General features: G+C 40.7%; 1 protein-coding gene across 1 annotated transcript in view; it reads left to right on the plus strand.

Moving 5' to 3' along the window:
- Positions 1-349: 349 nt before the first annotated feature.
- The window catches only part of LOC111864089 (RNA-binding protein fusilli), a 207237-nt gene continuing 188898 nt past the window's right edge, over positions 350-18688 (plus strand). Inside the window, exon 1 of the mRNA XM_023851087.2 lies at positions 350-1435. Within this exon, the coding sequence (XP_023706855.1) occupies positions 1307-1435 (129 nt within the window). The 5' untranslated portion in view covers positions 350-1306. The remainder of the gene's footprint in view (positions 1436-18688) is intronic.

The raw sequence follows: 18688 nt of genomic DNA on the forward strand, positions 1-18688 counted from the left end.
AGATTCCAAGACATAAATGTTATATTCAGACGTGATTTTTCATACCTGTTGTTATTTCATGTCAGAAGCAATTTTTAAGTCTGAACTAAAATGCTTATTACAAACGTAAGTACAGTCATATAAAAATTATGACTTGCTACTTCCATCTACACCTCGCTTCTATGTTGTTTTATGATATGCATGTACTTTTGACATTCTTCACTGTACCCGCAGTCGTGGCAAAGATAAATGACGGGGCAGAAAATACAGAAACAAACTCTGTGCTGTAAATATTAAACGCGTTTGAACTCATGGCAGTGTGTGTATATCTTTCGTACTAACATCTTTGAATCACCTTTCCTACCTGGCTGTTCTTCACTTTCCCTCATGGGGAAGGTTCCGGTTTACAGTACTGATGCGTTGTATCTCCACCGTATAGCTGGGAAACGCCAAACGTTCAACGCACGAAATTTTACATATTCGAATTTTCAGATTTCGGAACAATATGTTTTCGAAACTGGAAGACGCCGTTCTCGGGCGTTTAAGCAAATTAGCAACAACGTTATAAACATAGAGTGAAACAACCCGACGGTTGGAAATGGCGTATACCATTTGAAAGTTTAAAATTGCAAGTAAGTAAATCGCGTGGTTCGATTACACGTTTTCGGTTTGAAAGGGTTTTCTGTGTCAACGGTTTCCTGGTACATGGCTGTGAAGAGAAATCATATGTTTTAAACAAAGCAATTTTATTTCTGATGAAAAGCTGTGCTTTATATTCTAATACAACTGAGAACACAACCAGGAGTTACATGTGCCGTCCATATGCCGAAAGTGCTATTGCTCACTGCTGACCGAATTGATCGTGCAATGTAGATCATATATCGAATCCGTCCATAATTTCTCCCATTATGTAATTTATTGACCAACGCACGTGAATACTGAACACGTAGAGGAAAACAGTATCTCGCAATACGTAAATAGAATAATTCATCTTGCCATGTAAGTTATTTGTTCTCATCATCATACCAGCATACCCGCTCTATTGTTGGTGTTTTTGTTGTTTGAGATTTAGTACAATTAAGATCCGAATTTTTGTTGTTACGGAGAGTTGTGATAATTTAATGCAAATAAACACTTCACTGTGTAATAGTTGATGCTTCATATTACTGTGCAAAATCAATACACTGAAGCTTACTGAACTGCAATATTGTGAAACAGAAGTTTGTTTTTCTTCAGTAGTGAAGTGCAGTAGAGTAACCGTGACAAAGTTATGAAGTGCCGGTAGTGCTTAATCTGAGCTGTGTTACTTAGCAACAAAGCAACAAGTATGATGGAAGCACCGTATCTGTGTGTGTTGTATGTAGCCACTGCAGGTCAGCAAGGGCCCGGTTTGGGGGCCGATGAAGAGGAGATTGTATTGTTGGCTTATATAATCATCGACATGGGGCAGAACAAGGTAAAATCTCATTTATTTTCATAAGGCTTGCCATTCTGTGTCTAGTGTTGTGCAATTGCCAGTAGATCTTTATTAAATACAATTACGTTTATCTTAATTACATTAAATGTTTCGAAGATTCCTTCAGTAAGCACAATTCAAGAAGGTGACTTTCAAAATTTAATACGAAACAGAAAGACAGGGCTTGAATCCAATTCAATTAATTTCCGTCCCATAGCTTTCAGGATTACGTAGAGATATGTGGCTGCAGGATGATGATGTATGCAGAATAAGTTATTATTCGCCTTGTTATTTATGGGCCTACATAAAATTAGAAATACGGGTGCCATGTATGCTATCGGAGATAGTTGTACTGGGCAAGAGACAGTTTACGCATGTACTGTATTTGTTGATATATACAACAATTTTTATGAGTTTGATTTGTTATGTGATGGTGGTTTCCTATTTGTAGTGATGTTTGCCCTCTGAAGATGGTCCACAGAGACCGAAACATGTAAGGGTGTTAAGTTTTCATGTAGTAAAAAACTTACAGGTCACATTGGACGGAGTGATTTATATTTGTACAATTTTTATCTTTATACTTCCTGCTTATAGGTATTATTATTATTATTATTATTATTATTATTAGTAGTAGTAGTAGTAGTAGTAGTAGTAGTAGTAGTAGTAGTAGTAGTAGTAGCAGTAGTAGTAGTAGTAGTAGTAGTAGTAGTAACAACAATAGTAACAATAATAGCAAGAAATGTGGTATCTTGATTATCAACAAAAAAGACGGGACGGTAGCTATAGACTTTGGAACATGCTCTTTGAAATTGTAACGTAGGCTTGTGAGTAAACAATGGGAAAAGATAAGGGAATTACAGATTTAGCATCTGAAGAAAGAAAGCAAATGGAAACTGGGGAAGCGAAAATAGTGTAAATAGTCATTTTCAGCAAATAGATTGATAAGAGGCCACCTCACTAAGAACCCTGATGCAGGCCTAAGCTGTCTCGAGATACCAAGCATTAGCTTCAGGAGAATTTAGATATGTTTTTAGAAATATGAAATATTACATATTATTAGGAATTTTCTGAACAGTCTTCTGGAGCCTATATTTTCTTAAACCTCCAAATGCTGACGAAGGTTGGCTATAGGAACATACGACACGCAGCATGAGAAATGTTACTTAGTAAGAAAAATAAAGGGCGGCGCCATAGCTCAAGCGGTTAGTCGCTGGCTTCCCACCGCGGCGGCCCGGGTTCGAACCTGGGTATAATCAAGTGGGATTTGTGGTGAACAAAGTGGCACGGGGGCAGGTTTTCGCCGAGTACTTCGGTTTCCCGTGCCAATCTTCATTCCACCAATTGCTCCACAATCACCCTCACCTATCATCTGGGGCTGGTACAATAGGCCAGTAGTGGCCGCAGTGCAAGGGACTTAGTCCCACCCCACTTGCAAAAAAGAAAAAGTAGGAAAATAATGTGATTCTAGATGACGATGATGTTGAAATGTCTCTGTAGTAGTAGTAGTAGTAGTAGTAGTAGTAGTAGTAATTGCTGCAGCACTCATGTAAGCATCAAAACCACCTTGCAAACTTGGTTAATTGGTTTGCATTTGATGCAGTACACATTCTTCGAGAGGCATTACTTATTCCTTTAGGATATATGAAATGTACATATTCGATTACATAACGTTACCTTGATAGTCATATGCTGTAGCCAGTATTATGAAATTTTGTGCATATACCATAAACATATTTACGAAATATGTGTAAAATAATTTTTATGTATAAACGAAGACAATTATGGTGACGGCATAAACTTTGAAGTTGCCTCCGATGAAATGACACAGTAGAATGTTCAACACGCAGAAATTAGGCACAGAAATGGATCACTAAATTTTATAATTATTAGATCCAAAAGTTTGTGACAACGGTATATTGCTACAAGTATTATGTTTTTGGACTTAATCCATTGTCTTGTCTATTTTCTAAAATCCGTCCTGTTTCTTTTTGAAAATACAACGTTTCGGAGACTAGCCTAGCTCTATCTACTGGACCCAACTGAGTAGGTTGTACCCGAGGACGGGGACAGAATCCAGTCTTCAAAACGTCGTGTTTTCAAAAGGAAAGAGGACGGTTTTTAGAAAATAGATAAGACGATGGATAATGTCCGAAAATATAATATTTGTGTGTAATTATTAATTTATAATTCTTGCTGGCCTCATCATATAAATCATATGTGAAAGTTTCAAAGGAAATAGACCCAATAAGTCTCCTACCAGAATTTATTTTTATTTCTCTTAATGATTTATGAGCAGTACTGTGCATGTTTGGAATAGCCACTGCCACTAATTCTTGTTACGTTTCAAATCTGAATCAAGGTCAGTTAGTCTACGGGGAACGTAGAAGAGATCTGTTCACTTTATTTCAAGCGCAGTAGTTGCTGTTAACAAGTTTATATTAATTGGGTCAGTCACCTGCTGACTTGGGTAAGTCATTCACCCCGCTGGGTTACCTCAATTAAATCCCTGTTCGCAGTGATGACTATGGTGTTAGGAAAAAGATTTCGTCAGCAAACAGAATTATGCTGTTTGATTTACAATCGCCTTTCTAGTCAGAGTTTATATACCTTAGGGAAAAAAGTGTCCGGTGGCAGGTACTGAATATTTATATGGCATTTATGACAAATTAAATGCATACAAAATTTTGCTCAGAAACCCTCAAGAGACCGAGGCGTGGATGGGTGAACTAAAAACGGAAATAAAATATGAAGTGGGTTAAACTGACTTGGGAAGAGCCAAGTTGAGACTCTAAATAGCCCTGAACGTTTCAATTCCTAGAAAGAGTAAATGTCTTAGGCCTATATGCTGAATAACTATCAACTGGTATAGAAGTTGCTATAGAACCACATTTAAAGGATTCGTGCGTGCTAATACATGTGTGTGTGTGTGTAAGGAGTTGCTGATTCAATACCCTTCACCCTCGAAATGTAGGGAGTGACAAAAATAAACTTGCACCAAGGAAAGAAGAAATCTTTAATTAAGTGATGAATATTTGTATAAACAGCATTTTATATTTTTGAACCCATCTTTAGTGTAGATTTTAAAGTTAACAAATAGGGCCGCGCCATAGCTTAAGCGGCTGCCCGGGTTCGATCCCGGGTCTGATAAAGTGGGATTTGTGGTGGACAAAGTCGCGCTGGGGCAGGTTTTCTCCGAGTACTTCGGTTTCCCCTGCCATTCTTCATTCCATCAATTGCTCCACACCCACCTTCCTATTTCATAGTCCCGGGGATTTTATCAGTATAGGTGGTCACGCGAAACACTTATTTCTGTTTAGGGCTGAGGTTAAGATTTCGTGGGACTTCACTTACATATACCATACGCGCCCGCATGTTATGGTATTTACGTACAGCTCAAGCGGTTAGTCGCTGGCTTCCCACGGCGGCGGCCCGGGTTCGAACCCGGGTCTGGTCAACTGGGATTTGTGGTTGACAAAGTGGCGCTGGGGCAGGTTTTCTCCGAGTACTTCGGTTTCCCCTGTCAATCTTCATTCCACCAATTGCTCCACACTCACCCTCACCTATCATCTGGGGCTGATACAATAGGCCAGAAGTGGCCGCAGTACAAGGGACTTAGTCCCGCCACACTAGCATTAAAAAACCTTATTTTTATATTGTATGATCATTTCTTCCATGAAAGGACTATTTTAATACCGTTCCTTATTGAAGACACAGTTTCCTTTAGGGTGTATGTTGTAATTTAAATTTAAAAATTATATATTATTCCGTGATTACCTGCACGGGTTTATTGGTTTTATTTAATGAAATATTGATTAGCCTAATTAGGTTCATGGGAGGCCTATGCAAAATTCATTGAAAACGTTGCAGGCTTTCTTGCAGTTCATAAACTGCAAATGCACTTCGCCATTCTACTTCCTTTTTCTTAAACTGTCTGACGAATGACGAATATATATATATATATGTAGTTGATCTGTGACGTCGAAATCAAACAAAATTTTCTTTCTAACGTACTTTCTTTCTATAAAAGGAAAATATATGCTTATGAGATCACCAAACTCTGTTTGTGTATTTGTTCATTTTAGCCTTTGAAGATGTTGACCGATTTTCACGAAGCTCAGGGGCGTGTTATACCACTGGTGACCACCCCAACGCAGTACTTTCTAAATTCCTGAATTCTGTAACAACATGGCGGACGAGCGAATTAAGAGGCAGAAACAACACCTTAAGTTTCAGAAGTGATGTACGATAATAGATCTTACAAAACTTTTATCGCGGTAACATTTTTGTGGAATCTAAAATAACAAAATTGCGACCACGCGAAAGTTTTTTTTTAGCTTTTGGCTTGATGGTCATAACTAATTAGCCATTAGAGCTAGGCGTGTGAAATTTGGTATGGAACCATAAATACTGCATTCACAGTATGTACGAAATATCAGTTGTAAGGTAGCAATTATGTACTTGGCAACAATGTAAGACTTTGAAATTATATTCGAGAAATTTTATTATACTCACTCACTCACTCACTCACTCACTCACTTATAGAGCTGAGCCTTTCTTGAGAATCTGCCAATTGTGCAGCTACTTAAGAATTTCCGAGCAATTTATGGAATCACAAGGTTCATTGCCGTGTTCACAAGAGCCCTTCACTTGTTCCTCTCCCGAGCCAGATCAATCCAATCCATGCCATCCCATCCTATCTCTCAAAGATAATTTTATTATAGAGAATCTGTATTTAAGCAGTAATTAGTAAGTATGTTTCTACATCCCCCCTCCTTCATTTGTTCCATAAACAAATCTTTCAGATATATAATCAACGTCAGATATATTAGACATCATCCGCACCCTTTCATTCTGTTCGTCCATAAAAACTGGATAATCTGAAAACTTTTTCCGAGGTTCAGAAATTAAATTGAACATCCCGTCTACCTCTGATGATCATACAGACACATGCTCGAGGTCTAAACTTCAATGTACAGAGCGGGTTACTGTAGCGGCAACCTTCTAGACTTGTACTTGGGAAGTGCTCGGTTCAAATCTCGGCTGGTGCACCTGCTGTCCTGAATGAGATCCATCATTCTGTAGACAGAGCCGTAAAATTCAGTACAGCAGGTGGCTAGCGCTGTTGCGTCTTAATCGGGAAGTCCTGGGTTGCAATTTCGTCTTTAAAGAAGCTATCCAATGGATTTTTACATGTTTTTCTCAAGCCTTCTTTGTAAATTTCGGACTGCTGACCTCAGAAAAAGCAAAGGTTGCTTTACCGTGCAGTCCTTCCTTATTCGTTATGCAAAGTCATGTGTCTGAACGGCGTGTATAACCTGTTGCCGTTGATGCAATAACTCAAGAATCATTTCCCTTTGCTAATATATATCATTTTACGCATCCTATCTTACATGCAGTCTACATGTGTAGCGTACTTTCGTTATTTGGAAGAAATGAGCTTGTGAGGTCACTTTGCTGCCGATGTATCCTCTTTATCTACCTCTGAATGCTTGAACCAATTTTTACGAAATTTGTTTAGTAATCATGGCACTCCAGAACATCTCAAAGGCGTACTTCATAAATCCTTTCCACCAGTCTGTGTGTCTGTATGTGTATCGCCTATCATTGCTACGCAACGGCTCGGTAAAAACGTTATCATGCCAACGAATACATATGCAACATCAGAAAAATTGTTGGACGCATTATTTCTTATGCGTTTCGTGTCGTATCAAATGAAAGTAGGCGATTGGTTCTTCCCAGAACTTCTTGTCCATTGAAGTCAAGAGACTACAACGCCATCAAGTGTAGCTGGATTGGAAGGGGAAAAATTGTTTATCTTGTGTTGGTACCATAAGAAGTATAGCTTCTCTCCAGTGATGATTTCAATCGAGATACCTCTCTGGTGCAAGGCGTCATATTTTTATTTATTTATTTAGTCCGGAGATAAGGACTAGCTCTATCTATTGGGCCCAACTGAGTACAGTTTACCTGAAGAAGGAGACAGAATCCAGTCTCCGAAATGTTGTGTTTTAAAGAATAAACAGGAGAGTTTTTTGATATAGACAAGTCGATGGATGATGTCCAAAAACATAGTACTTGTACCAGTGTTCCATTATCACAGAATTTTGGATCTTATTATTTCGGTTGCATGTTCTTGTTGACGAGTTTGAGTATTTTAATGTGTGCTTTAGTAATCCATATTAAGGAACACAGTAAAGCAGAAAGGGAAGAAGGAAATATAGATGCTACTTTTACCGAATGACATTTTGCAACATTTAAACTGTGCTGTTAGCATTCATGTTATGAAATAATACCGCATCGCGGTAACTAATCTACACAGGGAATTTTAAATCAGATGTTCCCTAGCAAACGTAAATACTTATTAATCGTAGATTTCATGTAAATTAAAAAAAGGACATATTTTAGTCCAGGCGACATTTATGGGAACACCGGGACACTAGCTATAGAAACGGGAGTGTCTCAAGCAAAACGGAATATATGGGAGTCATTCTGATCTCAAATTTCGGGCTTCCTGTGTATGTTATAACCGATTGTAGGATATCATAGAGAACACAGTTATGGCGGCCTTGTAGTGGCATAACTGGCATGACAACTGTGTGATAACTTGTTCAGAAGTTGAAACTGAACACATACAAATTGACGCGCGCGCTTGCACGCACAAAGGTGGCGCGGCGCTCTTGTAGCCAATTCACTTCCTTTAAGGCGGGAGAGTTGTTTGAAAAGGAAACATCGGAGAAGGTAAAGTTAATGGCCCGGAAACATAGGTAAGAAAAAGAATATAAGAGGCCCAAAGAGAGGGACTGACGCTATCGATTAGGTCCCACAGAATAAGCTTTTACTTGAGTATGGGGACAGAGAAGGAGTTGGGATAGCTCAGTCGGTATAGCGACTGGCTACTGGCTGCAGGACGGAGGAATTGGAGTTCGAGTCCCGGTGAAACAAGAATTTTCACTTCTCCATGTTGCCCAGACCGGCTCTGGGGTCCACCCAACCTCCTATACAATGGATAGTGGGGACTCTTTCCCCGGGGGTAAAGAGGCCGGGGCGTGAAGCTGACCACTCACCTACAACTAGTGCCGAGGTCAAGAAAATGTGGATCTATAAACACACTCCCCATACGCCTTCATGCCGTACTGCTTAATTAGTTAAGTACAGGGACAATTTTACATTTTTACCTGAGTATAGGGACATAGACCGGTCTCCGAAATAGTGTTTACATAAGAATGAGGACAATGGATAATGTCCGAAAAGTCAATACAATTGTCAAAACTTTCAGATCCGGAAGGTCGCGGGTTCAAGTCCCGATGAGGTGGATTTTTTCAATTGACCTAATCCTTCCAGCCGTACAATGGCCTTGGGGTCGAATCAGCCTCTAACAGAAATGAGTACCAGGAATCTACCCGTGAGGTAAAGGGCGGCCAGAGCGTAAGGCTGACAACCTTACCGCCATCTGTGAGCCGATTGTGTAGCTACTGTGGGACCCTGAACGTCACACAACCCTATTGACCTTCACGGGCTGTTACAGGGATAGCTTCATCTTCTTTTTTTACTAGATCTTAGACATTCGTTAAGACTCCTTGGGCGGACGATCAGCTCATCACAAAGACCTCTACCTGTTCACAAACACAGAAAAACACACTCACAAACACCAAACACCAAACATCCATGTCCTGAGTTGGATTCGAACCCACGATCCCGGTTTCCGAGCGAGCGAAGACACGGCATGCTTAGAGCACTCGGCTGCTGTGACCGGCTCCTACCCTAGCCTCGATATTAAAAGCGTCGGCAAATAACCCATTAAAAGTAACAAAACAATGTAAAAAATAAAATAAATTCTCTTATCGTTGGCGACGTTGTGTCGAAATGTGTAATGGGAAAGGTAGCAAATGACTTCTCTTGTGCGTATATTTCTATTGTAACTGCCAGCTGAACGCCACAAGTAATTAGTTTATAATTTATAAAGATGATGTTCAAGTTTTATTGAAGTGCCTGTTAAATACCAGACATATTCAGAGCAGAAGGGAATGCCATTTCCGAGTGAGATGTCTGGAGTGCAGCATTGGCAAGGAAGGCTGTATAGTCCACATCTTGGTGTACTGAGTTCCAGTCGCTGTTACACTGGGACTCACAATGACATAGTGACGTTGCATAATACCCACGTAGTGATTAGCTTTGTGATGTGTATTCAGGCAGTCCTGGCTTCGATTATCCGCTTGAAGGTCGGTTATTCTGAGTTTATTGTGGTTTCAAGTATGTCCAGACGAATGCACTGATACCCATTACTAGGAAAGCTTGGTAATCGCGTTCTATTTAGCGCGGGACAACAATAAGATACGTCCATTGCTAGTGAACGGCCCGGGAAACACATTTCCAGCTTCAGCGCGTGACAACAATGGGGAGCCCATAGATAAGCAACGGCGCGGTAAACAAGCTTCAACAGCAATACAGATTGTGTTTTCCGTTTGGTTCGTGCAGAATGCTCATAAGAGAAGCGAATTCAGAAGTTAGAAAGGCGGGGTCGAATACCTCCACCGTGACCCTTAGAATCGTAGGAGGTGACGAAAAGAGAAATCTGAAATCTGAGAAGGTAAAATATGTACACGAGTCGCAAGGGACTCGGACCCGAGAAAGACTGCGCTGGCAAGGGCCAGCAGCATGTACAAATGACAGACTCATCCTCTCGTCAGATAGGGCGCCCCACAAAAAACAAGATCGTAACTGTTAGACAATAATATATATCTGGTCATGATCCTCAGATGGGGCTGGACACCAAGACTTACTGATTGACCGACCGTCAGTCGCAATGTGACTTTAATTTTGACTTGAAGCTAGGAGCAATTGAGAGTGCAGGGACGAGAAAGGAGCATGTTCTTACTGAATTGTGAAGATTAGCGACAGCGCTATAATTGACTGTAATTGTGAAGAAGTGTTCAATAAACCCAATCATCAAATCTAGAACCCACAATTATTAGTCACGTATACCCCTCACACGTGACAATATAATGAAAAGCCCATCAAATTGTCCTCTCCACATCCCTTCAGGTCATCATTTAGTATCAGATACAGCTCGGTGCTCTATGGCTTTATGCTGTTCAGTGGACCAGACTGATACAGTTATAAGTTATAGGTTGTGTTTTGAGGCATAATCATTTAAAATTTGCAGTAATGAATACGACACTATACTAATATTGTATGAGCTCTTGTTATAATATTCACTGATCCCATTTCTTATCTACTTTCCAGCAGTGATTTTTAATCCAATAACTTTTTGTCATTATAAAAATATTTTAAATTATTCTGTCTAGAGAAGTTTGTATAATAACTGTTTAATATTGGAACAATCATGTGCATTAAATATAATATTAGGACAATATTCAATAATCAACAATGGGGGGCTCATTGACAAGCAAAGGCGCGGTAAACAAGCATCGTCAAAAATAGAGAGTGTTTCCTTTTGGGTCCGTGCAGAGTGCTTATAAGAGAAGCTAATTCAGAATAATAATTTTAGTTCGATTAAATTTTTTATTTATTTATTTACATGCTGAGCTCAACGGCCAGTGGCCGTTTACAGAACCAATACGAATACAAACAACAACAGCAATAAGACAACAGAGGACAAAACCAACAAAAACAAAGAAAAATTGATCAGTTAAAGTTGTTATAATTAATATTGTTATAATTAATTGTAGCCGTGATTTGTAGGTTGTTAGATAAACCAATTAACAATCCGAACGGCGTCTTCAGTAAAAAAACACGTTACACTGCTCCCTCCTTAAGGCTGTTCGTCCCGAATAGCTTAACGGTGCATCCCTGTTAATTTTCTTTGGAGGCTGTTCTTGCAGCATCTCCTGTTTCGGCTACTTATCGCAGCGACTATCATCCGGCTGTTACAATATTTAAATCTGAGTTTCTAAAGATATCTTTAGATTTACAAACTTTATCTGTGGCAGAAATACGTCGAGCTGAAGGGAACTGCCTGGAGGAATTGAACGCCGTAAAGTTACATATGTTCAGATTAGGGGCGCGCATGCCGACTGTTTTGAGGAGGGAGGGACAGTATTTAGTGCCGAAAAAGATATTTATTAAAAGCGAAGCATTAGAGTGACGATGGCTGATATGCAGTGTCAGCAAATTTATTTTTTTCCAATTTATTATCATAGTGATATTGCCTCTTTTTCAATCAATCTGCAAAAATGAGACAGGTAGAAAGAAGTGAAGGAACACTTCTTATTAACAAGACGAAAATTAGCACATCCTTCAGGTGCTGTTGTTCTAGTCTTCGTGGTCATCGCCAAGTTTTTATTTTTTATTTTTGCCACGATTATCATAAAACCGGTGGTCATTCATTTGGGATTATACCTTTCTGTCATAAATCTTTCAAAACTGCCGTCTTTTCTGGTAGAGGATGCTGATAACGCTAGATTTAAGTGCAGTTCGCTTTCCAGCCTTAACTACTGTCTTCAGGACCATGCGAACAATTAATAATACGATGTATATGATGCGATTCATCTTTGTGCACTGTAGCTGTATAATCCTCACAAAATCTACAGTCTCTCCATTCACATCCGCCGTTTCTTGCTTAACATTTTCTTCTGGAGTTCAGCCATCCATCTCTGTTACGTGGTACTTAGTCACCTATCACGGATTACTAGACTACAGGGCAGAAACATAAATATATCTGTTGTATTCTTCAGTGGTGGAACCGGGATAGCGTAGCCAGTACAGCGACTGGTTACGGGCTGAACGACCGAGGGGTCGGAGTTCGAGACATGGTAGGTACAAGAATCTTCTTGTCTCTGCGTCGTCCAAACCGGATCTGGGATTCATTCAATCTCCTATCCAGTGGGTACCGGGGGCTCTTCCCCTGGGTGTAAAGGGGCAGATACGTTAAGGTGACCACTCACCTCCAGTTAGTGCCGAGGTCAAGAAATTGTGGGTCTATACTCCCCCATACGCCTTCATGGCGTAGTGCTTAATTAGTTAAGCACAGAGACAACTTTACCTTCTTTCTTCAGTGTTGGCGTACATGGAATTTACTTCGATCTCGGATAGTGCCGGTTCGAAAGAAAAGCTGGAAAAATCGTCTATAAACTCAGAGTCCCCACAGCATGCGGGAATACAGCTTCACGTAGTTACGTGGCTCATTAATAGTATTTAGCAGGATTTCATAATATACTCGTAATATAAACCATTACTGCTTCTCGGTGTTCGTGTGAAGCTGGTCTGTTTCTAGAAACTTCCTCTTCCTGAGGTTTGAGGCATTCACGGTGATGATCAGGATTATGATCTTCTGAGTTATGACACCATGTGTTTATTTAGGTGGTTAGAAACTTTTCAGAAAACCTTCTTTCCTCCATTCACACTTTTACATTGAAGATGGTTACAACAGTCTCCTACGAAACTGAAATGTGTAGCGGCCTCCGTAGTCTAGGGGTAACTCAAGGTACGCGGGTTCAAACCCGGCGGAGGTTGTGGAATTTTTAAGGGCGGAAAAATTCAGGGAACAATTCCTCCGGGAAGGACTTTAAGCCGTGGGTCCCGTGTCGTAGCTTTACGGCACGTAAAAGAACCTCATGTCTCAAGGGGACCTCTGAGCCAAATTCAGGACATTTCCCGCCCAACAGTAGTCTCTAACGCCTCTGGTAGATGGGGGAAGCATCGAGATATCGCTGAGCCAATAGAGGCCGAACTCGCTGGCTGAGTCGGGATTGATGGCACGCACCAGTACCGGTAGAGTATAGAGACTGGTAGAATATCACAGGGGCACTCACAATGGACCAATACTGGTCTAAGTGTATGGGGAAACCCACCCTCTCCAACAACAACAACAACTGTAAAGTGTCATAACCGGAATGACCCTAATCTTAATGCTCTCTTTGTATCAACATATGCTTAAGTCATTTGGCAAAGTCAACCTCAACCTCGCACTCAGTAATGTGATCTGTATGACTCTGATATGCTTAAGTCATTTGGCAAAGTCAACCTCAACCTCGCACTCAGTAATGTGATCTGTATGACTCTGATATGCTTAAGTTATTTGGCAAAGTCAACCTCAACCTCGCACTCAGTAATGTGATCTGTATGACTCTGATATGAAGTATACAAACAATTCTTTGAAAAATATTCAGCTTTGTAAATGTGGCTGTTTTAGAATATAAAATAACAACATTCTGGCTGTTTAAAAAAATGTCTTTAGCTTTTGGTTCAATGACAACAATTGATGAACTGTTTTGGTCTATATATGTGAAATTTTGGTCATTGATATGTATTAAATATACTTGCACCTACACACTGTTAAAAATTTTGTTTGAAAGTCAACCGTTAGAATCATTCTGACGTTGGGAATTTTTGTAATTATTTCCCACAAATTTCGCTTAGAATCTCTATGTAAGAGTTGAAGTATTCGAAAAACAAAATGGAGCAGAATAATAAAATATTGATGATAGCAATTGATCTATAGATATATAAATTTCTTCAGTAGAAAATGGCCTTTGTGAGTTCTGCTGGGAACTGCCTGTTTATAGGCTTTCTCTCATTTGTTTACACTGTATATCTCGGGATCAGTGCAACTGCCGATAAGGCCGAATCTTCTTTTTAAGAACGTATTTGTTTCAACGGTGCTACATTTCTCACCTTGCCTCAAGGGACAAAGAGATTGCTAATTCTACTGTGGTCTTCTGGGTTATGACGCCGTGTTGTTGTCTGATTATGCCTTGCATGGACACTGGTTATTTCTTCTCCTGTCGTCTTTTCCTTCAGATAGGTTTCCTCAGAATTACACAGGAACCCCAAAAGCCCACGTAACTTACCGTTGCCTTTCTTATTCAAACGTTAATGAACTCCTTCTTTTTACCATGACATATATCCGATTAACATTTTGAAGCTTGTAGTTTACTCAAATAATATCATAACTCAGTTCATACCTCACAGAAAACAGTGCGTCTCCACTGGAAAGACCAGTTCGTTAACACTGTCATTAGCGAGCATATAAATGTACAAAATGAGAATGGAAATGTGTACTACAGTTTGTTTGAAAGGCATAATTAATACATAGAACCGTGCGATATTCTTCCCTATGCTTCAGGACACGATATGTGAGAAATTGGAGTTAATAAGTTAGCCCTAGATGGAGGTGGGAGGTGAGGTTTTCACCTTGTCCTCGAGGGTAGATCCCTCAAAACGTAAAGTTGTCCCTGTGCTTAACTAATTAAACATTACGTCATGAAGGCGTATGGGGGAGTGGATGTATAGAGCTATATCTTCTTGACCTCCGCACTAGCTGGAGGTGAGTGGACAGCTTCACGCTCCTTCCACTTTACCGCCGGAGAGAAAGCCCTTGGTACTCATTGGATAGGAGGCTTGTTGGACCCCAAAGTCGGTGTGGACGATTTGGAGAAGACACATTTCTTGACCCTACTAGGAAGATCTCTTATAACCCATCGAATAGGAGGCTGTGCGGAATCCGAAGTCGGTTTGGACACAGTAGTGGCGAAGAGAGAGAACTCTGCCAGGAACTGAACTGGATCATCCAGTCACTTTACTCACTGAGCTGTCTCAGTTCCCTTCGTTAATTGTACACCCCTCAGAAAAAGTCAAACTTCTTGATAAAATATATTTTTCTTGTTGCGCACGCCTTTTTCTTAAAATGTTGAGTTGTTTTTGAGAATTGTTAAGTTCAGTTTGAGCTTCATATCGAGTAGACTTAACCGTGAATAAGTAACGGTATCAGCATGCGCCTAGGCATCTAAATTCATTCTCATTGAGAAGCTGAAGAAATTGACTGAAGTCTATCAGATTTACCGGTAAGCCGGGCGAACTATGATCCGTTTAGTACCCCGAACATACGTGTGGAGAGTTATCGCTGCGCCAGCCTGCTCAGTATAGGCCTAAACATTATGCCAGCAAGGATATTATTGGATGAACCTACAAGAATGCAGAGGAATATAATGAGAAACATTTCTGACGACAGAACCCAAAGAACTTCCCTAATGTAAGTCGGTATTACTCCCCCTGTAAAAATGATACGGACTAAGAAAGGCGAAGCACTTCTAAGTCAAACAGTCGCTTTCATGGCAATCAATTTTTATTCTTGACACCTGTGTTTGTGCATTAAGTTCTTCTGCATTGTCTTCGTCTGCTAAAACACTGGGATCGTGGGTTCGAATCCTACTCGAGTGCTGGAAGTCTGTTCGCTTCTGTTCTGTGTTTGTGTTGTCCTGCGTATGTAGCGGCCTTGCGACGGACTGATCACCCGTTCGAGGTGTCTTACCGACTGTCTACAAGATGCACAGTTTCAGAATTAATTCTGAATGGGAACAGACCAAAGGGCCTTATCCGTCAAGGTAGAAGTTTTTCTGCGTCGAAATACTGCGTTTGAAGCTAATTGTGTGACCCTGTGGAACTACTAAAGACCTGTCAAAGTAAACAGAACCTTCTCTCTCTGTGCTACGCTCAAGAGACAGTCAAGGACACGGCAATGGGGGGGGGGGGGTTGGTGTTTCAAAGTCAAAATTTAACCAATCGATCCTCTCCCTGCGTGTGGGATTTGAGGTTCTCAGGGGGATGTGGTGCCGTGTAGTCTGGTAGAAGTTTACTCCTGGACCTGAAGATGGACGAGATACGTTCCAATGAGATGCTGTTGGGCTTCTACCAGGATACATTTTGCCCCTACATGAGTGTTTCTAGGGGATGCAGAATGCTTACATTTTATAGAAAAATGCAGTAAGGTCTATTAACCTGCAAGATTTTTATTTTTGTTTTTCAATGGCTCTTCCAGCTCATTATGATTGAGGAGCTATTTCAAGGAAATATCGGCTCCGGTTTAGAAAAAAAAATAACCGCCATGAGGATTCGTTGCCCTGACCACGCGTCACCCTCTACCCGCTAAAGTTTGCACTAACTTCGCCGACAAGCAGCGGTCGCTCGGTCGGTATAGTTGGCTTGCGGAATGAAACAACGGCGTTTTGTTTGTTTTTCGTCTTCCAGTCCATGCAGGGCCCCAGGCCTCTTATTCAATTCCTTAACAATTTTTCACAGTCGGTAGGACTCCTTGGGCGAGTGATCAGCTAGTCGTAAGACTGCTACCTGAACACAGGACAACACAGACACAGAATAAACGCATACATAAACCAAGCATCCATGTCCAGAGTGGGATTCGAACCAACGATCTCAGCGTCCAAGCGAGCGAAGACAGTTCATGCCTTAGACCGCTCGGCTACTGTAACCGGCATTAACCTGCAAGTATTGGACACAAAAATATACAGAAATATATTTGGATTTACGAGGAATGAAATAAGGGTTACGGTGGTGGAATTATAGAGATTAAGAGGGCAGGGCATGTAGCTAGGATGGGGGAGACTATAGTTAGACTTGATTTTAGTGAATAAGGGGCACGCGGTAGCTTAGTTGGTTGAGGTACTACGCTACAAGCCGGAAGGTCGCGGGATCGAATCCCGATGAGGTGGATTTTTCAATTTGCCTAATCCTTCCAGCCTCATCATGGCCCTGGGGTTGACTCAATCTCTAACAGAAATGAGTACCAGGAATATTCCTGGGGGTAAAGGGCGGCCGGCGTTAAGACTGACAATCTTACCGCCATCTATGAGCCAATTGTCTAGAAAATGTGGAAACCTCGACCTCTCACAACCTAAAGGGCCTCCACGGCCTGTTACAGGGATAGCTTTACTTCTTTTTATTGAATAAGCGTTTTGGAGCGTGATCATTTGGAGCTGTTGGATTTGCTGGAACAAGTGTGTGTAGCAAACAGCTGATTACCCCATGGAGACGACCTCGGTTTCAGCTGTTGATTTGCCAGATATAGGTTGTTGACTATTCCGGGATATGTTCTGCCTTAGGTATCCTGTCATGGATAACAAACAGTGTAACAGAGCGAGAAAATTCGTAATGTATACTTACACTTGATATTGCTAATTCTATTCAATTTTGAGTACGATATGGGTGGAATATGGGGAAGGTGAAAAATACGTACAGAATTTTAGTCTGAAAACTTTAAGGTCAGAGATCGCTTTCGCGAAGTATGGGTAGATGGGAGGATAATATACGTAACATATTTAATACAAAAATTGGTGTGAAGATGTTGACTAGTTTCAGTTAACATAGAACTGTGATAAACTGCGAAATTTTAGTAATATTATGATTAATTTTCGCATTGTAATCTTATAAAAGCAAATAATTTCTTGACCACCTGAACAAACTTCGATTTTTCAGGAATATCGTTGCACCGTGAACAGTTTCATCATGCTTGCCGAGAGTATTTCGATCTCAAAGAGATGGTGCAAGAAGAGAGTAGAAAAAAATACATAAACACTTATAATCTCTGATGCTGCCGAAGCTAAACATTCATAAAACGACGTCCTATCGACAGAAACTTAGCGCGACACGAAACGTGTATTATGTTGCAAATGCATTATTGTTTTCATGCTTACAATTACAGACCTATGACTTGTAGCTCTAAGTTTTTATTTATATTTAATGTTTTTTGATGAATATTTAGGCCTACAGGGAAATAAAATAATAAAATCCATATTTTTTCATTAATTGTGACCATAAGAAGACAAAAAATTCGACTCCAGACTAATGTGTTGATTTACGGCCCTGTACTGAGACTCCGTTCGTTCCAGTGAAATGATAACATGAAGAAAGCAGTCTTTTTGGATGTGGCACCGTGTAGATGTGGTGTTAACCGACGTTTCGGAGGAACGTGTCGGCTCCATCTTCAGGGTAGAAGACTCTGCTGATAGATGAGTATGGAGCGCCGGTTGGAATGGCAATTTTCAAGGGAATACCGAGGTTCTCAGAAAGAAACCTGACTCGATACCACTTCTTCCATTATAAATGTTACATGACTTGCCCTGGGATTTAACTCGGGCCTCTGCAGTGAGAGACTGCCTCTGAGGTCTAGTGGTCAGAGTTCTTGGCTACAGATCCAGAGTTCCCGGGGTCAATTCCCGGCTCTACCACATTTTCTGAGCAGTAGTTGGTCTAGAACGGGGTCCAATCAGCCTCGTGAGTATAATTGAGGAGCTATTTGAATTAAAAAGTAGCGGCTCCGCTCTAGAAAACAGAAATTAACGGCCGCGGAGATTATTTACGCGGACCACTCGACACTCTCTATTCACTAAAGTTGGCACTAATTTCGCCGACAAGCGGCGGTCGCTCGGTCGGTATAGTTGGCTTGCGGACTAAAACCACGGAGTCTCTACGGTGAGAGACCAGACGTTAACCGCCTGAGCT

This window comes from Cryptotermes secundus, unplaced genomic scaffold (assembly GCF_002891405.2).
Source record: "Cryptotermes secundus unplaced genomic scaffold, Csec_1.0 scaffold705, whole genome shotgun sequence".
Taxonomy (NCBI): domain Eukaryota; kingdom Metazoa; phylum Arthropoda; class Insecta; order Blattodea; family Kalotermitidae; genus Cryptotermes; species Cryptotermes secundus.